The 27,473-nt window shown below is 42.9% G+C and overlaps 1 protein-coding gene across 8 annotated transcripts in view; it reads left to right on the top strand.

Moving 5' to 3' along the window:
* The window catches only part of C2CD5 (C2 calcium dependent domain containing 5), a 1,003,795-nt gene that overhangs the window by 281,538 nt on the left and 694,784 nt on the right, over positions 1 to 27,473 (top strand). For all 8 annotated transcript variants that reach the window (XM_078674090.1, XM_078674088.1, XM_078674089.1 and 5 more), the window contains one exon: positions 16,024 to 16,132. In XM_078674090.1, coding sequence (XP_078530216.1) covers positions 16,024 to 16,132 — 109 coding nt within the window. The remainder of the gene's footprint in view (positions 1 to 16,023; positions 16,133 to 27,473) is intronic.

The raw sequence follows: 27,473 nt of genomic DNA, 5'->3' as shown, positions 1-27,473 counted from the left end.
AGAAAGAATTGATACAGCAGACATCCCGAATATGCACCATTGAAGGGTAGATTCCTGCAAGAGGAAATACCTGCCAGGGTGGTCTGGTCTCCTAGACATACAAAACTTTAATCAATAACATGCCTGATAAATTGAAATCCCCTGGTCCAAATGGGAAGATACCTCTGGTACGCTAGAGGATATTGATTGGGAAGGGGCTTTGATGCACCCTAGAGAGGTGGCATTTAAGCTCCGACTAAGACTGATACAATACAAAATCCTCCACAGTGTATACTTTGATAGGGCCCAACTACATACTATGGGGAGAGCAGAGTCACCCAATTGCTTACGTTGCAATATAGAAGGGGGCAACTATACACACACGTTATGGGAACGCCAAAACGTCCAAAGTTACTGGTCACGGACAGTAAAAGAACTGAATGATATACTGGAGGCTCAGATTCCCATGGACCCTAAATGCATATTACTTGGCATCCCCACGGAAATTGACCTTCCCAAACTTCCACTGTGTAATTTAGGACTGATAGTCGCCAAGAGAGACATTGCCAGACACTGGGGAGCAATCAGACCTGCCCACACTAGCAGAGTGGAGAGCCAGTATGGGCTTATACATGGGAGCAGAGAAGACAACTTATGTGGCCATAGGATGCACTAAAAGGTTTACTAAGATATGGGCTCCATGGGCAGAGCTGCTATGGCCTAGAAGTAGAAGGGGTGAGAGTTAACAAACACGCATCCAACTACGCTAGGGTAGAATGTAGTCAGTGGCTCCTATCACTCTTCACGCATATGTTAATAAGAAGGGATGGCCGCTGGGTACGGAGGGAGGTTGGGGAGGTGCGATTTCTGGAACATATTCTTGTATCTCTGTTTCCCTGAAGTGATTATTGAATGTATTAATGTAAAATGTACTGTGTACAATGGTTCTCCTACTGATGCAATGGCTGACGTTTCGTTTTTGTTTAAAAAGAAAATTAAAAAAAAGATTTTAAACACTGGATTGTCCTTGCAGTGATTGACCTTACACTTGAAAGCCCATTTATGCATTCTGTAAAGGAGAAAGCTCAACGACCATTTAGTCGATGCAGCCCTACCTAAAGTAACTCACAACACACCATCAGTAATCTGTGGGGATGACCTGCAGTGTCGGGACCCTTCAGGGCAGACATTGCAGCCTTTACTTGTACACCATTGAGTCTAAGGAGTAATGGTTCTATTGTTGCAATTTTGACGCTATTTTTGCTCTAAAAGTTGTGTTGGATTTTTTTTTTTTGTGAAGACAACTCTGAACCTTTTTAACCTTTTTAATCCTTGGATAGTGTGAGTACATATACATGTTTTAATGTGGCACAGAACTTGTATTGGGGGGACAAGTTTGATTTTAGTTTTTCTGTGGCAGAAGTTGGTTTTTTGAAGATGTGCTTTAATTGCTAATCTGTGCTTTCTTTGCTTTTGGAGTTCTGCTACTGTGCATATTCTGGACTCTTTTTTTCATCCTTTCTAGTGTGAAGCCACCATTTTGGAAGTTAGCGCTCTAGCATTTGGAGGTGTCCAACTAGCTATGAGGCTTCCGCTGCAGATGTGCCCCTGGCATGCCAAAGGCAATGCCTTCAGTGCCCAAACAACACCAGGGGCCAGGGATCCTGCTGCCTGCTGTTTTTATCGTACTCAGTGGCTGAATTTATGTCCTGGAAACTGTTTTGCTCTTGAGAACTTTTAAGTAAAATGATCTGATTTATCCTCCTGGTATTCAAGTTATACCTAGATACTGGAGATTAATCAGAGTACACAAACATTACCTGAAAGGCGAGAATTGACTATTAGCTCTGCAGACTTATCCCAGGTTACTTACCATGACACACGTTTGCTTGGTAAACATAAGGCTGAACTCTTTACCTTATTAGGTCAAAGCAAACCTGATATATTTCTGATAATAGAAACCAGACTGAACTATGAATTCTTGGCTGATTTATTGGCAGCTACCCCCAATGACTATAATTTGTTATACAGGAATAGACCCTCTTAGGAAGAGATGTGGGGGTGTGGCTGCAAAAGTACAACACTACCTACAGATTTCTGTAATGTCTCTTGAACCTTTCCTGACATTGATTTAATTGGCTTAAAGATTGACTTCAACAATAATTGTTTGTAATGCTTACTATTATAACCCCGAATATATGACTTTCTTTCCCAAACCTTTCATACATTTGTCAGTTCTCTTATGACACATTATTCTCAATTGGTAGTGGTTGGGGATTTTAACTATTGACACAATATTTAATCTCCATAAGGTTTGGAGATTTTGTATTTTTTTTAGTTAAGAGACTTACACATATACTTATACATTCCCTCATGCAAATCAAGATATTCCAGCACCTATCTTCCTCAGGTTCCGAGGTATAGGAAGCAATCCATAATTTCATAATTTTTCAGTCCAGGTCACACTGTTGTGTAACTCCTTTGCTAATTACTTGAGGCAAGAAAACAGCTTTTTGACCTTAAGTAAAATGCTTAAAACTGGGATCTTCAACTGTTTCTTTAATCAGAGCTACTTATGGAATATGAAAATCCTCCTGAGCTACGAATATTATTAGTATGGTAACAGTGACCAAGTCAGAGAACTTTACATTAGTGGGCTCTCCAAACAAGATTTTGGATTTGAATTTGGCATGCTTAATCATGGTTATTACATGAGAGCTATAGCTGCAATGCCCTTGCAATCAATGTAAAAATATTTGTAATAAGTTCCGAAATGACGCATGATTGAACCATCACATTTTTTATTTTTGGGAATTCATACATTCTTTCAACCATGCAAAGTCTTCTAATTTAGTAGTAAATGATACACACTGGAGATCTAATTGTAATTAGCTAGAGAGCTACTGGTTGGAGATGCCTGGCTTAAACCATGGCTTTTTAGACAAGCCTATATGTGCAAGTTGGAGGTCTTCGACTCTTAGACAGGCATTTACGTGCAATTTAGACTCTCTGGTCCTTTTCATTCCCATAGACTTATATAGCTGGTGGACTTGCGCTTTAGCAAGTACTCATAACATAGCATAGCATAAACCTGCCAATACCAAATCAGTCTGAAGCAGTTCTCCAATTGCAACACTCGGTGTACACAATATTTTGACCCTGAAAATTGGTATACATTGGGCCAACCATGCACACAATCACAATCTGCTTACACTGGAGCAGAGCCAGGTATGACGTCACAAGTGGACCACTAGTTGAACTGTTTTTACAAAAAAATCATACCGAAGATGATCTCCTTTGGCAAATGATTTTAGTCATCAAGAAGCCAAGCAGAGGCAGTGACATCACAGCATTATTGAACAACGAAGAATTAAACTGGTTCTTGCTTCTTGATACCATGAACTCAGACCTGAATAGAATGGAAATTATCCAACCTTACTGTAACCCTACTGTCAGATGACATGGTCTCTGATAACCTGACATAATTCTCCTTTTTACTACCTTATTCTTGTCTCAAAAGCAGTCCATATAGGGCCACCGTTTTGCTCTGTCAAGCTGGCTATCCACTTTGATCCCAATTCCATCTTTCTCCCTGAGTTGAAAGAGTGGATGATCCCACTGTTAAACCTAATTCTGTGATGTTTTTTTCTCTTCCAGATTTCTCTCCCAATTTATTTATTATGATCTTTTTCCCTTATTCTTCATGTGTCCTGTCCTCACTCCATTATGGCCACTGTCCTGCCAGTCAAAGATGTTTGCCCGCACTGGCCCTTTTCCCATGGCTTATATCGCTCCTCTGAGCATCTCTCATTGAAGGATACACTGCGGTACCTATAACACTGGTTATTCAGCGCTCAAGTGTCCCAGCATGACACAAATTCTCGTCTCGATTCTTGTCGCATAAAGGGTGCCTGACAAGGCAAGTGTATCCCTTGTTTCCAACACCTTTCAATACAAGATTCCCAGTCTGCATGCAACCAAGTAAGTATGTTTTGATTGAAGTCTGGCAGTACTGTATGGCCACGCTATGTAGTCTTGCAATTATCTCCTCCCTTAACCATTGGTTTCTTTCTCAAGCACCATCTGAGTTGGGCACCTTCATTGCCAACCCAATCCCCATGTGGATCACCTTGGCAACCCGGTATGCAGACACTTTGCTTTCCCAGACCAGTACTTCCTCAAACCTTTAGGACTCTGATCTGTGCTTGCATACCTGTGATCTTTCTTACCCTCTCATTCTATGCTTTTTCTTATTCTTTAGATGCATCTGCATGCCTTCTATATTTAGAACTGTTTCTTATACCAATATATACAAGTAATGAATATGAGACATCTGTTCAGTGCACAGTTAACAATAGTTTTACAGTAATTTCGTTGTGTAAGCTTACCTTATATTTATGTTTTTTTTCCGTTTCCCTGTTTATTTAACTTGGTACTGTTTAGAGTGAACACTAATAAAAGTCCTAAAAATTATCTTACAATTCTAGTGGTTTGCAATGCAGATGCCAAATATTGCAGACACGGTTAAATGAGAATTTAAAAGACTCTGGCTGTATATAAACTTTGGCAATTGATGATGCACACACTGCGTAAATTACACATATGTATCACTCTTGCCTGAGCACTTTTTTTTCACCCCACTGTCCTCTTGTACAGAAAGTGTTTGTTCTTTATTATTTATCATAAAAACACTGGTCATATATTTTTTCTGATATTATTCAGTATCACTGTTACCATAGGGACCATTCTTCCTTAGCAATCAAAGAAGGAAACTAATGGCAGAGCTCAGGGTAGCAGCTGTATGAGGCTCCAGTGCTATTTCCGGGACAGGACGGAGTCGACCAAGAGCCCCTCGACACCACATACTGGTGCGTAAGGGAATTGCTGAGAAAAATCTCTCAATCTAATGTGGTACCTGGGGATATTCCCAAGGTGAGGAATCTGCGATTAGATAGGGTATTGTGGTATCGCTGTGTCGCACCTGGAATCGGGAACACTGCTGGGTTCCAGATTCCAGGAGATACAGTTGAGACCCAGGCTAATGATGATGAGCTGGACTATCTTTATTGAATAAAAGATTCTCATATAAACTACCAAGATCTATGACTAAATTATCACACTGGCGACGATTGGGTTAAGGACCTTGACACCGAAGCCTGGAGTCCCTACCTGCAACGCATAAGGTGCGTTATAAACGGAGGATCACGAGTCATCTTCTATTCCTGTGAAAGAGTATGGCGCCGGACTACGGACAGGAGCTAAGACACACTGGAGAAAATCCCGCTGTTGTGTGCCCTTCCGTGAGTGAGGAATTCAATATTAATCTAATTCGGCATTTTCTGTGCTTGCCGCGCGAGAGTTAGTCGGCGCGAGATTTCGTCAGCGCGAGAGGCATAACGAACAAGTGCGCACGCGCGTGACGTCACAGCGTGAAAACACGCATTTGACGCACGGCGGCCATCTTTTGGGCTAATTTCCATTGAAAGACATTGTGAAAACGTGTTATCGTGAGGAGAACTTCGTAACAGGCCATTCTGAAATACTGTATAAGGTATTATGTGTGCTGCAAGACAGTGGCCTCACCCTCACTAAAGATAAGTGTAAATTTGGAGTGCCTTCTGTTGACTATTTGGGACATACTATAAGTAAAGAAGGCATTTCCCCAAAATTAAATTTGATCAAGGCCATTGAATCAGCTCCAGACCCCACGAATAAAGATCAACTCAGGTCTTTCTTAGGGCTTGCCGAATATTACTGCAAGTTTATTCCCTTGTTCTCTGACAAAACTGTAAATATGAGAAATTTGATGAAAAAAGTGTTCATTTTCTTTGGGATGAAAATTGTAAAGAAGAATTCAAGTTATTGAAACAAAACATAGCATCTGCTCCTGCACTGGCAACGTTTAATACTGCTCATGGTTCAGTCATCATTACTGATGCTAGCAATGTGGGAATCGGGGCAGTTTTAATGCAGCGTCAAAAAGGTCAAATGGTAACAATTGGGTTTGCTTCAAGACCCTTGAGAGATGCTGAATGTAAATATTCTACATTAGAAAAAGAAGCTCTTGCTTGCTGGTGGGGCATAGAATATTTCCGCAAGTATGTCTACGGTACTGTTTTTAAACTCTGGTCTGACCATCGTCCTCTAGTAGATTTGTTTACTACTAAAGGTTGTGGGAAAGCAACATCTAGAATTGCAAGGTGGCAATACAAGCTACAAGAGTTTCATTTTAAAGTTGAATATATTCCTGGTATTAGGAATGTGTTAGCAGATTGCTTATCTAGATTACCAGTGCCTGATGACAATGTAGTTGAGTTAGACTATGATGATGATAACGTAGTTTCAATTTGTGAGATTTCCAAAGGTAGTATCCGTGAAGATACATGGAAATTAGCATGTAGTAGTGACCCTGTTTTTAATGAGATATGTTGTTTTGTGAAAACTCAGTGGCCACGTAAAAACTTGTTGTCTGAAGACATTCAACCGTTTTTTCATGTTGCTCAAGAACTATCTGTAAATGAGGGGTTACTGTTTAGAGGTTTACAACTAGTAGTGCCTGGCGAATTGCAGTCTAAGATTTTAGAAATGGCTCATGAGGGTCATCCGGGGATGACATCTATGAAAAAGAGGATCAGGAGTGAGTTCTGGTGGCCAGGGATGGATAAGAGTATAGAAAGGTACGTCAAGGACTGTCTGGAGTGTTGCTTAAGTGATAAGTCTCAAAAGCATATCACATTTGAACGTCTTCCTGTTTCTAGACCATCACAGGTTTGGGAAAGTGTATCCTTAGACATTGCTGGTCCCATGTCATTCAACAAGAGCATGATGTATGCAATTATTTTGGTTGATCAATTGTCCCAATGGCCTGAGGTATAAATGGTTTCTAGTATAACGTCTGGTGTGGTGATCAAGTTTTTAAATGAAGTATTCGAAAGAGAAAGTTTCCCTGAATCCATTACAACAGACAATGGTGTACAATTTGTCTCTCAAGAGATGAAGGAGTTTTTGGTGCGTCATGGCATAAAACACAAACGTGTATCAGTTTATTATCCCAACAGTAATGGTATAGTAGAGAGGTGGATCAGGGTGTTTAAAGAGGGTCTCCAATTAGCCTTACATAATGGTAATGATTTAAACAAACCATTAGTGAAATTCTGTGGTGTTGCAGAAATACGCCAAGAAGCATGGGTGATCTCTCGCCTTTTGAGAAAATGAGGGGGAGGAGGAGTGTTTCCAACATGAGTCAACCTTGGATGAAAATGCTTGATTCAAAAAAAGACTATTGATAATGATAGTTCCTTACATGCCAATTCTGCACTATTATGTGTCAATGATTGGGTGCGTGTTAAGAAGAGCAGATTAGTCAGGTCTGGGGAGTCACGATATTCGGATCCTTTGTTGGTCAAACGTGTTGGTCGACAAGTTGTTGAACTTTCAGATGGCAACGTATGGAATATGTCCAAAGTAGTAAAGATTCCCAAGTGGTTGTGGCCTAAGGGAACAGCCTTAGAGTTTAGCATGTCATCCAACTCGGGGCCCTCCAACAATGCCAATAATTGGAGGAAATTCTCTGGTTCAACATCTCTGCACAATGTACCTGAAAACAAGTTCTCCTGTACTCCTGACTCTAATACTATTCAACGAACACAGAGGAGATGTCTCACTCCTGTGCGGTTTAAAGATTATCATCTTTATAGATAATCTGATTTGTTCATTGTACCATGTAATTTCCCGTTATTGATAATTTTGATTTCAAACTCTGTAATCAATTTAAACCTGCAAATCAAAAGGGAGAGAGAGGACTAGGTAAGCTAGTCCGGGTCCCCTGATTATATGTAGAAATATCAATATAGGACTAGCTAAGTTGTGTTAGTGAGACTCAGGAGGTACATCTGCGGACAAACCATTAGGTTTGGTCATGAAGCCCTCACACACCAACCTAGTTGGTGTCATGCTTCATCATCGGGCCCACCACAGTGACACCGAATGTGTCCCGGGTGTGCTGCGACTCCAGATTACTGAGGAGCTGGTATGCTTGCTGAGTGTGCAGTGATAGTGAGAATGAAAGTGAAAGGTTAAAAGCTATACAGGTGGTCCCAGTTCCCGAGGGTGAAAGGTAAATTTTAATATCTGGGCCCCTGTTAGCAAGATAAAAAGGCTGTGGACGATGTGGAGTGTATTAAGAGCTCCTACGTCCTTGTGGTCTACATGTTTCAGCCAGGCCTTTTGATTAAAACTGGCTTTCCTCAGGACCAATGAGTATGTGTGGGTGACAATAAACTATATTAAGTGACAATGTGTGGAAAAAAGTGTCGCACTCGCTAAGGTGCTGTACGTGTAAGAGGGGGATTCCCTCTACTTTACTGTACATAGAACATAGAGACAATACAGACATACAAGGGAGAACCAGTGAGAATGGTATTAACCAAAACACAACATATGGCCGACTTCTAGTGTGCGTGAGCGACCTAGAGCGGCAGATAACGTGGCCATGAGCGTTTTACATGGCTGATGTGAAATATGGCGGTAAAGTTTTAAACGCAGTGGCGGTGGTGGGCTACACAGCGAAACAAGCATAGCGTGAGGTACAGGTAAGTATGGTACATAATTCCTCACACTTGCTACTTGCTGTTAAAGCCTCATGGGTCACTTGGCAGGGAGGGGAAGAAGACCCTAAACGTTGTAAAAGGTCAGAGTTAGGATGATACCTGTGGGGAGAAAATGCTGCTTACCCAGAGCGTCGTGTAGAGATCACTCGTTTACTCACGGTATTTCCGATCAGCGTGCTCCTGCGACCTATCGTCCTGCTCCAGTGTCCCGAGTGAACTCTGCATGGCTCAGGCATGGGTTTAAATAGTAGGTTCAATTGGTTGCACCTGGAAAAGGGGAGAGGGTGCGGTCGCGCTGGCTCTAAGTGCGCGTGTGCAAGGAGACAGTGGCACTCGCGTTGCGCATGCGCGGTGATCAGTTCCAGCGCATGCGTGTACTGCAGATCTCTACACATTAGCGCATGCGCATTGGAAATGTATAGAAGAATTATGGCAGGTGTCAGGGGACCAATGTGTAATGGCCCATTGGGGGTAAGGAGACGATAAAAAAATATATATAAGCGACATCTGCACACTAGCGCATGCGCATTAGGGAAGTTGTAACCGAAGGGTAATGGCCCATTTGGGACAAGGGATGATTAAAAAGCAACATTTAGCGAATTAAAAGGCATAGAGGCAAATACAGAGATGGGACAGACCACGAGTCTGAGCGCAGACAGGGATACAGACTAATTATTGTGAACAGACATGGAATGTTTATCTGGATAAGGCATTCCACGGAATGGAATCATTGAGCCCCTCTATATGGGTAGAAAGGCGGTAAATCCAGCGTTGCTCTTTGGAGAGTAGTGTTTTCTCATCGCAGCTGGATAGTGCGAATTGTTCAATGACTGTCCAGGTGAAGTCGTTTGGGGTGTGATTTTGGGTAATGAAGTGTTGGGTCAGCTTGCTGATGTTTTTGCCACAGCGCATTGTACTTCTATGTTCAGTCATCCTGGTTCTGACTTTCCTGGTAGTCATACCGATGTATCTCAAACCACAACGACAGGTGATCAAGTATATTAAGTTGGATGAGTTACAGTTGGTAAATTGTCGTTGTGTCCAGGTTTTTCCATTTTCCAAAGATAATGTTTTGGAAGGGGTAGTCAGGTGGCAGACGCTGCAATTGTAACACGGTTGGTGGCCTGTAATTTCTGGTAGACCCCATGCATTCAAAATTGTCTGGCCTGTTTGTTGTTTCTTTCTGGGTCTCGTGGATACCAGTTGGTCTTTTAAATTTTGTGCTCTTTTGTATGCAAACCGGGGGGGATCCCAGTTCCTGGTGCCTGAATTGATGATCTTCCAATTCTTGCGGATTATGTTGGAGACCTGGTTTGAGGCGGTATTGTAGGTGGTGACACATGTCATGGTGGGTGTTTCTTGGGGTTTGACAGATGTTTCAAGAAGAGCCTCTCTGTTCTGGTTACGTGCTCTTTTACAGGATTTTGAAATGATTCTGGATGGGTAACCCCGGTCTTCCAACTTGTGGACCAAGGCTTTGGACTGGTGTTTAAAATCCTGGAGGTTGCTGCAGTTCCGGCGTATGCGCAGAAACTGCCCAAATGGCAAATTCTCCCTCAGGGGCCTGGGGTGGAAACTATCAAAGCGCAACAAAGAGTTCCTGGATGTCGGTTTGTAGTGAGTGGTTGTTGTTAGGCCTCCCTGATCAGGTCTTATATTGAGGTCCAGAAATGCTAGTTCTGTTGGGCTGCTGGTGCAGGTGAACTTGAGAAACGGGTCAAGATTGTTGATCCAAGTGAGGAAGTTTTTTAGTGTCTCCTCATTGCCCTCCCAGACAATGAAAATGTCGTCGATATATCGACGCCAAATTGTTATGTTAGCTGAGTAGGGGTTCGTGGGGGCTTCGATGTTCGTCTGTTCAAAATGGTGGACGTATAGCCCCGCCACACTGGGCGCAAAGACACTCCCCATAGAGGTACCATTGGTTTGCAGGAAGAATGTGTCCTCATATTCGAAATAATTCTCTTTCAATGCTAATGAGGCGCAGTCCATGATGAAGTGACGTGGGGTGCGATGTTGCCAATCAATCTCCATCAGGACATCGTGGAGTACCTTCAGTGTGGCATCTTGGGGGAGGCTCGTATATAAGCTTTCAATATCCAGTCCGACCAGGAGATGTTTATCTGGGTCGAAACTGACATCTCTGATGATGTTGAGGAGATGTTTCGTGTCCTGGATGTAGGATCGAGTTTTCTGAACTAGCGGGTTGAGGTAGTGATCACAGAACCGTGATAGCGGTTCTAGAAGGGATTTGATGCCTGACACTATGGGTCTTCCCGGTGGTGGGGTGACCCCTTTGTGCACTTTGGGCATGATGTAGAAATAGGGTACTTTTGCGTCACGTGTATTAAGATATTCAGCTTCTTGCTTCGAGATGTAGTCTGCGTCAGAAGCCTCTTGCACTAATTCTGTGATCTTTTTCTGTAAATCTTTAGAGGGATCTCTCTGTAATATTCTGTAGTTGCGAGTGTCGCGGCATTCGGTGTCGTAGTCGCATTTGTTCATGATGACTATTCCGCCTCCTTTATCCGCTGGTTTGATGATGCGAGTGGGGTCATTTTGGAGTTTCTTGACGATTTCCCTGTCTCGAAAGGAAAGGTTATTGAAATGGTTTTGGGGCTGTAATTTCTCGACCTCTGAGTATACTGCCAACTCAAAGGTGCTGATCTCTACTGGCACAGTGGCAGGTGGCGGGGTGAAGTTGGATTTAGGTTTCAGGCCTGTTTCATTGATGATCTCTGGGTCATTGGGTTTCTCCTTATTTTCGAAAAACGCTTTTAACCTCAGTTTTCTGAAAAACTCGGTCAGTTCGACATGGAGTTTGAAAGTATCTAGTCTGGTGGTGGGAACAAACGATAGTCCTTTATTAAGGACGCTGGTTTCCTCATTGGTGAGGGGTGTATCAGAAAGGTTGAATACTAGAGTGCTAGTATTAGTTGGTTCAGTTATTTGCTGGGGCCTGCTTGCTCTTTGGCTTTGTTCCTTGTGTTGGCACTCACTGGGTCCTCTTCTGCTGTCCCATAGTGTCAGGCATCAAATCCCTTCTAGAACCGCTATCACGGTTCTGTGATCACTACCTCAACCCGCTAGTTCAGAAAACTCGATCCTACATCCAGGACACGAAACATCTCCTCAACATCATCAGAGATGTCAGTTTCGACCCAGATAAACATCTCCTGGTCGGACTGGATATTGAAAGCTTATATACGAGCCTCCCCCAAGATGCCACACTGAAGGTACTCCACGATGTCCTGATGGAGATTGATTGGCAACATCGCACCCCACGTCACTTCATCATGGACTGCGCCTCATTAGCATTGAAAGAGAATTATTTCGAATATGAGGACACATTCTTCCTGCAAACCAATGGTACCTCTATGGGGAGTGTCTTTGCGCCCAGTGTGGCGGGGCTATACGTCCACCATTTTGAACAGACGAACATCGAAGCCCCCACGAACCCCTACTCAGCTAACATAACAATTTGGCGTCGATATATCGACGACATTTTCATTGTCTGGGAGGGCAATGAGGAGACACTAAAAAACTTCCTCACTTGGATCAACAATCTTGACCCGTTTCTCAAGTTCACCTGCACCAGCAGCCCAACAGAACTAGCATTTCTGGACCTCAATATAAGACCTGATCAGGGAGGCCTAACAACAACCACTCACTACAAACCGACATCCAGGAACTCTTTGTTGCGCTTTGATAGTTTCCACCCCAGGCCCCTGAGGGAGAATTTGCCATTTGGGCAGTTTCTGCGCATACGCCGGAACTGCAGCAACCTCCAGGATTTTAAACACCAGTCCAAAGCCTTGGTCCACAAGTTGGAAGACCGGGGTTACCCATCCAGAATCATTTCAAAATCCTGTAAAAGAGCACGTAACCAGAACAGAGAGGCTCTTCTTGAAACATCTGTCAAACCCCAAGAAACACCCACCATGACATGTGTCACCACCTACAATACCGCCTCAAACCAGGTCTCCAACATAATCCGCAAGAATTGGAAGATCATCAATTCAGGCACCAGGAACTGGGATCCCCCCCGGTTTGCATACAAAAGAGCACAAAATTTAAAAGACCAACTGGTATCCACGAGACCCAGAAAGAAACAACAAACAGGCCAGACAATTTTGAATGCATGGGGTCTACCAGAAATTACAGGCCACCAACCGTGTTACAATTGCAGCGTCTGCCACCTGACTACCCCTTCCAAAACATTATCTTTGGAAAATGGAAAAACCTGGACACAACGACAATTTACCAACTGTAACTCATCCAACTTAATATACTTGATCACCTGTCGTTGTGGTTTGAGATACATCGGTATGACTACCAGGAAAGTCAGAACCAGGATGACTGAACATAGAAGTACAATGCGCTGTGGCAAAAACATCAGCAAGCTGACCCAACACTTCATTACCCAAAATCACACCCCAAACGACTTCACCTGGACAGTCATTGAACAATTCGCACTATCCAGCTGCGATGAGAAAACACTACTCTCCAAAGAGCAACGCTGGATTTACCGCCTTTCTACCCATATAGAGGGGCTCAATGATTCCATTCCGTGGAATGCCTTATCCAGATAAACATTCCATGTCTGTTCACAATAATTAGTCTGTATCCCGGTCTGCGCTCAGACTCGTGGTCTGTCCCATCTCTGTATTTGCCTCTATGCCTTTTAATTCGCTAAATGTTGCTTTTTAATCATCCCTTGTCCCAAATGGGCCATTACCCTTCGGTTACAACTTCCCTAATGCGCATGCGCTAGTGTGCAGATGTCGCTTATATATATTTTTTTATCGTCTCCTTACCCCCAATGGGCCATTACACATTGGTCCCCTGACACCTGCCATAATTCTTCTATACATTTCCAATGCGCATGCGCTAATGTGTAGAGATCTGCAGTACACGCATGCGCTGGAACTGATCACCGCGCATGCGCAACGCGAGTGCCACTGTCTCCTTGCACACGCGCACTTAGAGCCAGCGCGACCGCACCCTCTCCCCTTTTCCAGGTGCAACCAATTGAACCTACTATTTAAACCCATGCCTGAGCCATGCAGAGTTCACTCGGGACACTGGAGCAGGACGATAGGTCGCAGGAGCACGCTGATCGGAAATACCGTGAGTAAACGAGTGATCTCTACACGACGCTCTGGGTAAGCAGCATTTTCTCCCCACAGGTATCATCCTAACTCTGACCTTTTACAACGTTTAGGGTCTTCTTCCCCTCCCTGCCAAGTGACCCATGAGGCTTTAACAGCAAGTAGCAAGTGTGAGGAATTATGTACCATACTTACCTGTACCTCACGCTATGCTTGTTTCGCTGTGTAGCCCACCACCGCCACTGCGTTTAAAACTTTACCGCCATATTTCACATCAGCCATGTAAAACGCTCATGGCCACGTTATCTGCCGCTCTAGGTCGCTCACGCACACTAGAAGTCGGCCATATGTTGTGTTTTGGTTAATACCATTCTCACTGGTTCTCCCTTGTATGTCTGTATTGTCTCTATGTTCTATGTACAGTAAAGTAGAGGGAATCCCCCTCTTACACGTACAGCACCTTAGCGAGTGCGACACTTTTTTCCACACATTGTCACTTAATATAGTTTATTGTCACCCACACATACTCATTGGTCCTGAGGAAAGCCAGTTTTAATCAAAAGGCCTGGCTGAAACATGTAGACCACAAGGACGTAGGAGCTCTTAATACACTCCACATCGTCCACAGCCTTTTTATCTTGCTAACAGGGGCCCAGATATTAAAATTTACCTTTCACCCTCGGGAACTGGGACCACCTGTATAGCTTTTAACCTTTCACTTTCATTCTCACTATCACTGCACACTCAGCAAGCATACCAGCTCCTCAGTAATCTGGAGTCGCAGCACACCCGGGACACATTCGGTGTCACTGTGGTGGGCCCGATGATGAAGCATGACACCAACTAGGTTGGTGTGTGAGGGCTTCATGACCAAACCTAATGGTTTGTCCGCAGATGTACCTCCTGAGTCTCACTAACACAACTTAGCTAGTCCTATATTGATATTTCTATCAATTTAAACCTTACACAACAATTCCTGTTCTTTCATTTTCTGTTTAAATTATTTCTTCATTATTCTTTACGGAAGGGAATGTGTGGTATCGCTGTGTCGCACCTGGAATCGGGAACACTGCTGGGTTCCAGATTCCAGGAGATACAGTTGAGACCCAGGCTAATGATGATGAGCTGGACTATCTTTATTGAATAAAAGATTCTCATATAAACTACCAAGATCTATGACTAAATTATCACAGGTATCTACCAGAATTAGCATTGCCAAAGGTAAGTAACTTGTTCTTCACTGACCAATGCAGATTGTGCCAAGCTTTGCAGTCAGGGAGAGGTACCTACAGAGACCCCTTTCCAGCTAATGTGGCAGCTGATATCCAAGTATGATAGACTATATAGTTAATAAAGACAGGAATGATGAACCTAGATATTCAGGGGATTGTGGCAATGTCTGTGAACTTCAAGCTCTACATTGATAATGGCAGAGACGAGAGTAAGACAGGCCTGTCTTAACAACAGAATGAGTGGGAGTAAATCTGAGGAATTAGATATTTTGCAGTCGGTGTGACAGGGAAGCTGGGAAGCAGTTACTAGAATGGTTTTGGGCAAGAAGGGAGTTGGTCTGATGCAGAAAGTTAGAGGATGGAAGGGGAAGATGTTGAGGAAAGTGGATCACAAAGGTTAGCTGCTTGAATGACAAGAAACCAGTGAGTTTGTTAAAATGAGAGGAGTACCGTTAAAAACGGAAATCACTCTTGATACAACTATACATTACAAGTCGAAGTATTGGCTAGAGGTGAGTTGGGGTAATTTGTGGGGAACATCTTAGTAATGATAAACCTGCTTAATGCAATATTGATCATAGATTGACACTCAGACCCTGAAAGATCAGCCTGTTTGTTCCCTAGATAGCAGATCACTTGAATACCTTTTAAAATTCCAAGTATTAGTTTAGCTACATGGAAGTATTGTGTTATTGATGGGCTAATTGTGTCCTGCTTCAACTCTTCTGAAACCTTTGAACCACATGCTCAACTTACAGTTGATTGTTTTTTTTAATTTACTGTGCTGTGTAAGAAAGTAAGGCTGTGCTGACAAGTCCTAGCCTATCCTTGAAATCTGCATGTATTACATTTTATAAAGATTAGTGATTCCTAAACTGCCACTCACAAACCTCTCCAAAGCTAAAACAATACAGGGGTATTGCAGTTGAATGACTACTTATGAAATATAACTAACAGCTTTATAGGTTGAAGAAACCACTTTTTGTGCTAGCCATATTTATATAGTATATCTTTATAAAGTATTTTAAGTAATTATCTTCTTGGTAAAATCATCTTATTGAGGAATTCTGATAGCACATTTTATAATTTCAGGAGTTTCCCTTTTTCACCTTGACGACCTTCCCTCTGGGCTTCCTTGTTCATGTCGGAGGTGTTGTCAGCGCACGTTCTGTGAAGCTTTTGGATCGTATACACAACCCTGGTATGTTTGGTAACAGAAACTGTCACCTACCGGTAAAACAACCTTTTGATTCAGCTAGGAAATAATAAAACTTACATATGTGATTGTCTGTTACTATTAGGAATATGAATTTAAAAATAATTTTACAGTATAATCTTTTGATTGTCATTCAGTAATACATTTTTGTTGACTTGGGAACTACACTCTCATCAATTAATTTGTTATTTCCATCCTGATCGTATTAATTTTCATCTGTCGGCAGATAACGTACAGTTGCTTTTTCAAGATTCTTTATGGTCTGGAAAATCGTGAAGCCAGTGCACATTGTGGAAAAAGAAAAAATATCCATTCATTTTTCCTCATATAAAGCATTTGAAATAATTTGCGCAGAGATGCTGGACCCATCTAGTAGCTGTTATTTCAATAACTACCATTTTGTTTAACACATTATAAACCTAAATTTGAATCTGTGTTATTCTAGTAAATTATAAATAAAGAAACATACTGTTCAAGGTATATGAGCTGCAGATCGCACATTTGCATTAGATCGCCATCTGGTGGTAGGCTCGGATGCTTGCACCTTGTTGTTGTCTTGGAAGAAGTCTTTGTAGTCACAAGATAAATGACTCCTCCCTTGGACGATAGTGCGCATGGGCATCGACTCCATCCTTAGATTGTTTTTTTCCGCCATTGGGTTTGGATGCAACTTTTGCGCTCCGGTTCGAAACTTTAATTTCAATTTTTCTTAAACTCTTCGAATTCATTTCAAACATCAAAGTCTTCGACGTGACTTTCACCGGCCCGATTCCAGTCATCGACGCGGGCCGCTGGGCCTATCGACACCGTAAAGCCTACAGCTCATGGAAAGGACGCCGTTCAAAAAATGCCCCCAGTGTGGAGCGAAGTTCCCACACAGTGACCATCATAAGTTCTGCAACCTGTGTCTCTCGCCAGAACACGACGAGTCCAGCTTTCCAGCCTGCACCTCATTTCGATCAAAAGAAAGACCATTCGAGATCGTCGGGCTCGACGACACATCATGACACAGATCAGCTCCGGAACCAGAGGACATCTTCAATGAAGGCCCAGATGTCCCAGAAGATCATTCTGAGGATCTCGAAATTGTGTCAGAGGCAGAGACTCCGATGACCAGATCACACCGGGTCATCGAGTGAGTACTACTGCCCCAACCCCAACCCCACCATCAAAACAGAAGGCACTGGTCAAGACTTCGCCTGTTGGCCCCAGTCGCGACTGAAAGCACACTTCAGAAGCTCTGCCTCCGTGCCCAGCTCCGAAGAAGAAAGACAGGCCTTCCGGTAGCTTGGGACCGAGCAAACCGCATATCCCACGGGCGCCTTCGGCACCAAAACCAAAAGAACTCTCGGCTCCAAAATCACTTCCAATTCCTTCAGCGCAGAAAGACAACCCGGCCTCGAAAACCTCCAGGCCTGTAGATAAACTGGCTTCGAATACTTCTAAGCCTAAGGATCACGCCTCGGCTCCGAAACCAACCCCTTTGGTACCAAAAAACAAGCCTAAGGATTATACCACGCCTCCTAAGGCCAAAGAACACAAAAATCAGCACCAGCCCTGCTCTGAATCGAAACAATTTACGCCGATAGCGGTTATCGAGGAAGATGAACTTTTTCATCCGATCCTGTCGATCCTAGGCAGAAAAAGATCTATATTAACCCTAAAACAGGACATGTCACAGCTGTGCCATCCAAAAACAAAAAGCCAGTGCCTGTAAAGAAGAAGGATTCTGCTACATCACCTATGCCCCCTTCTTCTCCTGTACCTCCTTCTAATCCTCTTCCTCTTCCCAAACCTGTTACACCACCTCTACCTGTAACTTCTCCACCACATACACCACCACCATATGATGATGATGATGATAACTTAGGGGTGGGGGGAAACCCCAATGATCCGTTCACAGATCCAGACGACCCACCTCAAGATGATTGGGATTACAATAATCCAATAGATCTTCCAGACCTCCCAAGCCCCCAACCATACCCAACAAAACCATCTCCCCCAGACAATAATATTGGTTTTGGACAAATAATCAATAGGGCTGCCGTTTTTCACGGCGTCACAATGCACTCGGACAAAGCAGCGGGAGATTTCCTTTTAGATACATTTGTACAGTCCCAAAAAACTGTACAAATATTACCAATGATTAAAGGGGTTATTAAATTTGCCCCTGATATATTTAAAGATCCTGTACGAGCCAGGATTCTTAATCCAAGGATCGATTTAAAAAATATAGACCTGCCCCTGACGACCCTGCGTACATCAAGGGACAACTGCCTTTGGAGTTTCCAACTCTAGGAAGCGTGCAAATTCACAAACCTCCGGGAATGCACCACCCTTGGATAAAGAATCCAAATTAATAGATGCATCTGGCAAAAGGGTAGCTGCGCAGGCGGCTAATCAATGGCGCATAGCTAACACTCAAGCACTGCTAGCTAGATATGATAGGGACCACTATGATCAGCTGGAAACCTTATTACAGCATTTGCCTGACCAATATAAAACTCAAGCAAATGATCTCATCCAAGAGGGTAAACTAATAACAAATGCCTATTAAATGTGCCCTTGACGCAGCAGACACTGCCTCTGGGTCCATCAATACCAGTGTACTGCTCAGACGACAAGCCTGGCTACGCATTTCAGGCTTTAAACAAGAGGTCCAGACAACTATTTTAAATCAGCCGTTTAATCAGCAACAACTTTTTGGACCGGCTGTGGATACTACACTTGAAAAAATGAAAAAAGACACAGAGACTGCTAAGTCCATGGGAGCGTTTTAGTCTCCGCAAACACGTGGCTCTTTTCGTCGCTCCTTTTACAAAGGAGCCTCCAAGAACATGGGCACAGATACCTCATCTTCTTTTTAAAAAAAAAAAAAAAAACATCCCCCAATAGAGGATATTTTAGAGGAGGATACAGAGGCAATAACAGCAGAGGGAGAGGCTGAGGTAACAACAACACTCACACATCCTCTGCTACTAAACAGTGACTTCCCTCCAGTCCCCCCAGACCATTCCACTCCAGTCGGGGGAAGATTATCACAGTACCTACATGTCTGTCAATCCATCACAACAGACACGTGGGTAAGACAAATGATCCAATATGGTTATTGCCTGGAACTTACAGCTACCCCCCAAACATGCCACCCAAACAGCGTCCAATGTCCACAAAACATCTTACACTTTTTCAACAAGAAGTTAGTCCACTACGTAAAAAGCATGCCATAGAGCCAGTCCCCTTACTACATCAGGGAACAGGAGCTTACTCCCTGTATTTCCTAATCCCCAAAAAGAACGGGTCCTTAAGGCCAATACTCGACCTCAGACCCCTCAATCAGTATATACACTCAAATCATTTTCACATGATCTCTCTCCAACAAGTGTCTCCTCTACTCCAACAAGGAGATCTCAAGGACTCCTACTTCCACATTCCCATACATCCTGCTCACAGGAATTATCTAAGGTTCGTAGTGGACGGACAACACTATCAGTTCAAAGTCCTTCCGTTCAGAGTCACCACCGCTCCAAGAGTATTTACCAAATGCCTGGCAGTGGTAGCAGCACACTTAGGAAGAAAGCAAATACATGTCTTCCCATACCTTGGCGACTGGCTAATAAAAGCCAAGTCATTCAACCAATGTGTTCAACACACACTCAACAAACCATTCAAACACTGCACAACTTGGGGTTCACAATCAACTATACCAAGTCGCACCTCCAACCCTCTCATATACATCAATACCTGGGAGCCACAATAAATACTTCCACAGCTCCAGCATATCCCAGTCCAGCCAGGATAGCCAGTATACAAGCTCTCATCAACAAATTTCAAACACAACACTCTCTCCCAGCCAGAGTGTTCATGCAACTCATAGGCATGATGGCATCTTGCATATTCATTGTACCTTATGCAAAACGTCAAATGCGTCCCTTTCAGGAATGTCTAGCACATCAGTGGAATCAAGCTCAGGGACAACTTACAGATCTGGTGTTGGTGGACAGCCGCACTCATCGCTCTCTGCAGTGGTGGAACACAAAAAATGTATCCAAAGGACCGCTGTTCCTCGAGACTGTTCCATAGGATGGGGAGCACATCTCCTCAATCACACAACTCAAGGCAAATGGACCACTCAACAAAAAAGGCTCTGTATCAATCATCTGGAACTGCTAGTAATATTCCTAGCTCTGAAATCAATCCAAGTTCATGTACAAAACAAAGCTGTCCTGATGCGCACGGACAACATGACAGCCATGTATTACATACAAATACAAGGAGGCACACATTCTCGGCAACTGTCCCAGCTCGCACAAGATATTTGGAAGTGGGCCATTCCACAAAACATATATCTGTTAGCAGAGCACCATCCAGGAGTTCACAATCAGATTGCGGATCTGTTAAGTCGACAGACCCAACAGATTCACGAATGGGGGAGCTACATCCACAAGTTCTTCTACCATTTTTCCAGATGTGGGGTCAACCAGACATAGACCTGTTTGCCACACACAAAAACGCAAAATGCCCAACCTTCGCCGCCAGGTTTCTACACCCGCTGTCCAAGGGCAATGCAATATGGATGAACTGGTCAGGCAAATTTGCGTACGCTTTTCCGCCACTCCCACTGATTCCACTAGTGGTACGCAAGCTCCGGCAACAGTCTCTAAAATGATCCTAGTGGCTCCCACATGGGCACGCCAATCATGGTTCACATTAAGGTTGGAACTCTCAGTAGTCCCACACCAAAAACTGCGCCTCTCCCCTTCACTACTAACGCAGAACCATGGAGCGATAAGGCACCCCGATCCAACTCCACTCAATCTAGCGATCTGGCTCCTGAAGTCCTAGAGTTCGGTTACCTTAACCTTCCACCGGACTCTATGAACATCATTAAAGAGGTCAGACACCCTACCACCAGAGCTTGCTATGCAGCAAAATGGAAGAGATTTGACATCTACAGCACTAACAATCATATCAATTCACAGGATGCCTCCATCCAAAACATCATTTGCTATTTACTACATTTTCAAAGATGTAATCTAGCACACTCATCCATACATTTTCATTTAGCAGCACTTGCCGCTTACTTACCAAACAGACAAAACTTGTCACTTTTTAGGATGCCAGCAATTAAAGCCTTTATGGAGGGCCTTAAAAGGATCATTCCTCCTAGCTTACCACCCTCTACGGTACGGAATCTCAATATTGTACTAACTAGGCTCATGGGACCCCCATTTGAACCTCTACATAAATGTGAACTTCAGTTCCTTACATGGAAAGTAGCTTTCCTTATTGCAATTACCTCTCTCAGAAGGGTGAGTGAGATCCAGGCTTTAACCACACAAGAACCCTTCTTACAATTACATCGTAACAAGGTGGTTCTCAGAACAAATCCAAAATTCCTTCCTAAAGTCATCTCTGCTTTTCACCTTAACCAATCAGTGGAGCTACTGGTGTATTTCCAAAGCCCTGACTCCGTAGCAGAGAGAGCTCTTCACACACTAGATGTCAAAAGAGCCCTACATTGACAGAACTAAATCACTTCGAAAAACAAAACAACTGTTCGTGTCTTTATCCCCAACGCATAAAGGTAATCCCATCTCCAAAGCTGGAATTGCAAGGTAGATCGTTAAATGTATCCAAATATGCTACCAAAAAGCTAAACACACATTAACAATTCCCCCTAGAGCCCATTCCACACGAAAACTAGGAGCCTCCTTGGCATTTTTACGGAACATTCCCCTAGAAGACATTTGTAAGGCGGCAATATGGTCTATAACACACACACCTTCACTAAACACTATTGTGTTGACGTGCAAGCCAAGCAACAAGCTGCTGTGGGCCAGGCTGTTATTAAAACTTTTTCAAACAACTGCAACCGATACAGGTGACAACCGTTAAGGAAGATACTGCTGTACAGTCTATGCAAGTGTGTGATCTGCAGCTCATATGCTTCGAACGGAAAATGCTACTTACCAGTATGCATCTGTTCTTGGCATGCAGAGCTGCAGATCCACATATGCCCACCCACCTCCCTGGGACCTGTATCTGTCCAGTTCTATCTTACTTAGATATACATACATGTACATCTTTTTCTTTACTACTAACTCTATCTTTCCCATCATGGCGAAAAACAATCTAAGGATGGAGTCGATGCCCATGAGCTCTATTGTCCAATGGAGGAGTCACCTATCTTGTGACTACAAAGACTTCTTCCAAGACAACAAGGTGGAAGCTCCGAGCCCAACACCAGATGGCGATCTTATGCAAGTGTGTGGATCTGCAGCTCAACATGCCAAGAACAGATGCATACTGGTAAGTAGCATTTTCCTTTCTAACTATTAAAGCTCTGTTATTTGGTGTACCAACTTTGTTTGGAGAAAATGCACCTGAAAGAAAAGAACACTTTACCCAGTAGCAGCAGGTGGAGATCGAGTGGAGTCCCGGGTGTAAATGGCGTACCATCATCTATGTTTAAATCAAATGAAGTCTTTTGGCAGTTGTCACTGACCCCTTTGTTCAGGGCCTCCTTTTTAGCACAGTCAGTTGTGGACTCTTTGCGGGGGTCAATCTTAAACCCACTTTATAAGAACAAGGGTAGTAGATCAGATCGATCTAATTATTGTCAAATCGCATTAAAGATAAAGCATATGCAAAAATCTTACTACAAGAACATGAAGCTTGGACAACTAGTAAGAACATAATTCCTTCTTTTTAAACTGTGTTCAGACAAAATTGCAGTACCGTAGACAATATTGTATTGCTTTTTATCTAATCAACTGAGCCATTAGTGCCCAATGACCGCTTTATATGCCTGTTTTATTGATTACATGGCTGCCTTCGACAAGGATCGATTGGCATATATTGTGGAGGAAGCTGGAAGCCTGGTGCATTACATCTGCTTTATTTCAAGTGATAATCTGGTTAAACTGTTATAGTAGGCCCTGGTTAAGGTTGAAAAAGGGTCCACAGTCTCAAAAAATATCTTCACTAATAGGGACTGAAGCAGCGCTGCGCCCTCGCTCCTGTGTTGTTCAGTCTTTACATTGCAGACATTGGGCCAACTCGCAGGAAGGAAGATAGTTTCTTCCGAAGATCATCAACCTTGATATATAAATTTTACAGTATGCAGATGAAATGGTCCTTCTTGATCATGCATACATAGTGTTGCAAATGGCACTAAATGAACTATTTGCCTAGTACTGTGAAAATAGGCTTGAGCTAAATCCATCTAAGTCTAGCGTAATGATTTTTGGAAAAGTCCAGAAGAAAGTTAAGAAAACATGGCTATCTGCCCCATGCCAAATAAAGTATTCAGCAAGCTATAAATACCTGGGCATCCGGCTGACTGAGAAAACTTCAAGGCACAAAGGAACTTCGGTAAAATATGCTCTTTGTAAGCTTGATGTCAAACTCTAAAGTCCTTCAGCGACCTCAGTCCTACATGTTGGCAGAACAAAATTAATTCCTTCTATGCTTTATGGTCATCAGGACTTCCTAGGCTCTTTTGCCTCCATGTTGGATTTGATACAGTGTAAAACGTATTGGAGGTTGTTTCACCAACCACGGTGCTGTGCTTGTGCACAAATTCGATTAGAATCTGGCCTAGTGCTTCAAGATCTTGCCTGCGAGGCAAACTTTTTGGCAAACTGCTCCATGGTTATAAAGGTAAAGCCAGGATCATTGAAAGAAAAATTCAGGTAGTTTTCGATACAGGATGCACCATCCTCAACCCCATGTACCGCATTTTTTGGGTTCTCTATTAAAGATGTAGAGACGCAATCAATTTGGAATCATGGTCCTTCGTGTACTGACCTCAAATAAGCCCTGAAAATACAAGTACTATTGCTCAGCAGACTTACCAATACAAATGGCTTAGCCATTGATAAGCACTCCGGGTACATTATCGATTCATACAATAGAATGACTCCACAGGAAAATGTATTGGAGCCCTTGCATAATTCAGCTAGATTGTCTATTATCTGTATGTGAGTTTTATTATTTCCCATCAAAGAACTGAGACGATCCTGTAAGCCACAGGACTGCAGGTGCAGACTATGTTACTATGATAAAGAATCGCCTGCACATATTACCTGCTGCTGCCATGCACATATTACCGGCTGCTGCCAAGGAATGTAGAGGGAAAGGAAGATTCTATGGTAGCAGATGTTCTTAAAGAATAATGTTGGACATTGTAATGATGCCCTTAGGCACTGCTCCAATAGTCCATCATTTACAGATCTATCCCAAACTGCTAGATCTTTTAAAGGTTTCCATCAAACTAGCCAAATTATCTGCCATTTTGCACATAATGAAATACGTTTATTGCAGTTTTTCCACATCATAATTTTAGAGATTTTAAATATTATCTTTATTATTATTCTTATTCTATACCTTCTTCTTGAATGAAATGGGATTGTTTTTTAAAGTTCATTTTTATGTACGGTTTTAATTAATCAAACATTAACAAATTACTTACTTAGTAGCAACGGTTCTGATGGCTACTTCTTCCTAGAGATTCCCCATCTTTAAAATATCTCTCCAGGCATCAGACTGGTCTCAATTTTTTCTTCCAGCAATGGCTCTCAAGAGCCACCAGGTGACCTCAAGCAGTGTCATCTGCTACTCTGTCCACCAGCCGTCAACAGCACCATATAATAGGTGCCACCATGCACAATTGCCTCCTTTTCAGTTTTCAGTGCCTTATTGATGCCACATGGAGCTCTTTTTCTGGGCTTTAGCAAAAGAACTTCCTTAGCTTTCAATAACTGCCAATTTTAAATTCTCCCCCAACAGTTTCAGGGTGCAAGTCCTGTCATAATTGCATGTAGCAGATGTATTTTGGATCCACACAACATCTGCATAAGTTGTCTTAGCCCTGACCATGACTTCTCGACATACAACTATTGCTTCCTGATGTGCATCAAGGCCATTTAGGAATGGATGGCTAAATTATTCTTGTCCATGTACTGCAGGGACATGCAAAAGTGTTCCTGTTCCCTGAAAGAGAACAATCTCCCAGGAGATCTTCCCAGAAAAAAACAAAAATGTCATAGGAAGTATAAACTATTTTCTTCTGAAGGGCACTGTCCCGCTCCCATGACTATTAGGAGTTTCATGCCGTTTTCCAATACCTGGCTGTTGCTCGTCCTTGGAACCAATTTTAAAACTACAAAAGGTCTAACCAGAATGAACCTGTTACGTCTGCAAGTCAAGGTAATGTATGGTATCTTCAGGATGGCTATAGCACCCTCTGAGCCACTCCCCAAGGGCAAACCTGCTTATTTTGGCATGGCGGCTTCAGGTCCAAAACCTTGCAACTCTGCATTGGTGCATGCTGTGGTCTCAGCACCTAATTGAAACTCCATGCCACAGCAGCATCTCCTTCCGATCTGGTGCCATCCATGTCGACGCCCTTGAGCTGGTCATGGCACTGCGATCAGAGCTATCGAAACTGCCCTCAAAATCAGCAGGAATTATCCAGGCAGCAAAAGAAAAGGTCAGAGCTTGATTGGATGAAAGGACTCCTCTCAGAATAGATCCATTTGCCAGGAGTGGAGGACTTGTTTCAATTAGATTCGTATGGCATATACCTTCCCGATAGGGAGGATGACTGTACAGAAGATGCTCAGAGGCTGAAATTCTGCTTTCTCTCTCTTATTCCAATTTTGTCTTATATGTTGGCTCATTAAAGGCCAGTGGGTTAGATACCACACCAGAAAGGAGTGCTCCTTACCCCTCTGGCATTCTGACAGAGAAATAGCCTAATTTACCACAGTGGTTTAAAAAGCTCCTGAAGTTCTGGAACTAACCTTGCCTTCTGAGTCTAGCATTTTGAATGCAATCTTTAAACTTGCCTCTTCAGGTTCTTGGTTCTTGTGGCCATTTAATAAGCCAGTATTGGAACCTGTCTTGGCAGCATGGGAGAAGCCCTTTTCAGGTCCAGTAGTCACAGGCAAATTGCCAGATGCCATAGGTGTACGCTGGGTGACACAAAATTAATTTCCTCGCACACTTCCCTACAGAGCCTTGTGGTTCAGTCTTCATCCTCAAGACTTCCTAATGGCCCTGTGGACACTGAGTTTAAATAACTGGACTTGGTGGTCCAGAAGATAGTCACTTCAGACAGTCTCACTCTTAATATGGTGAATATTACAGACCTACCAGGCCGCTATGTTCATACTTTATGGAATTTGGCAAAACTGGTGGTTGTAAGCCCGGCAGAACACAGCAGTGGGACTTTATTTCCTCCAAAGGGCTGCTGTCATGGGCCCACTGACTACGGCACCTCTTTATGGTGCACTGTTAGTTTACCTACTGACTGCTTCTTTGCCTCCGTACCCACGTCCATAACATGGCATGGACGCACAGGCAAAGTTATCCCCTCATTTGCATAGGGCCACTCTCCTGGAAATGAGGGAAACCCCCCTTTACAATAGTGCTGACACTATATGTGCACTGAAACTATCATAAGCGCCTTCACTTTCTTTTGTAATATTACTAGTTCCTGGCATGACGAAAACAGATGTACACGCCCATTGCTCCCCTTGGGCAATGTATTTAGTGCGGGCCTAGGATCATAATATTAGCACAATACATTTTACAGATCTTGCTATTAACCAACTAAATGGTTCTCCATTTAACAACTTTCAGAAGAATATAAAAAGGTGAATTCAGCCTTGCTATAGTTTAAACCAGTGGCCTGCATTGGACACAATAGATATCTGTAGTAGGTGCTTAACCTATTGAACTGTCTTACTAGGACGTTTCCATCTCATTGCTGTGAATGCAGCATCTCTGTTGCAAAAAGTGCCAGGTCACCCACCATTCCATCACTAGTGGTGAATCTGGATTCCTCTTATTTGAAAAGTAATGCTTATACTGTTTTTGTGACTCTGGATTATGTGGTTTTGTTTTTTTCCAAATAGATTTGTCATCCACAAATAATTTGCTTCTGAAAAATATTGAACTTGCATTCCCTTTGGAAAATGTCCGGAAACTCAGTGAAAGGATGCTGTTTGCTTGAAATTGAAAGACAGTTTGGAGAAATGCAGCCTTTAATTGTCTTCCTCTGAGCAAAAACTTGTTCTTTTGCTTTCAAGCTACTTAGAATTAACACACTTTATTACTCATTGGCTAATTTTTGTTTTAAAAAATTTTTTTGTTGTGGTTTTGGTTATTCAGGATCTCAAAAACAGTGCACTTACAACAGAATCTCTGTACAGTGGTATCATCCGAAGTCACAGTACAACATAAATATGGCAATATGTTCATTGACCAATAATTTCAGGAAAAGAAGAAAGAATCATCGTTTGGGTCAAGGAGGAATACA

The sequence above is a fragment of the Lissotriton helveticus genome, chromosome 1_1 (assembly GCF_964261635.1).
Source record: "Lissotriton helveticus chromosome 1_1, aLisHel1.1, whole genome shotgun sequence".
Classification (NCBI taxonomy): domain Eukaryota; kingdom Metazoa; phylum Chordata; class Amphibia; order Caudata; family Salamandridae; genus Lissotriton; species Lissotriton helveticus.
Note: the sequence above shows the minus strand (reverse complement) of the source record. Positions and strands in the feature narration are given on the sequence as shown.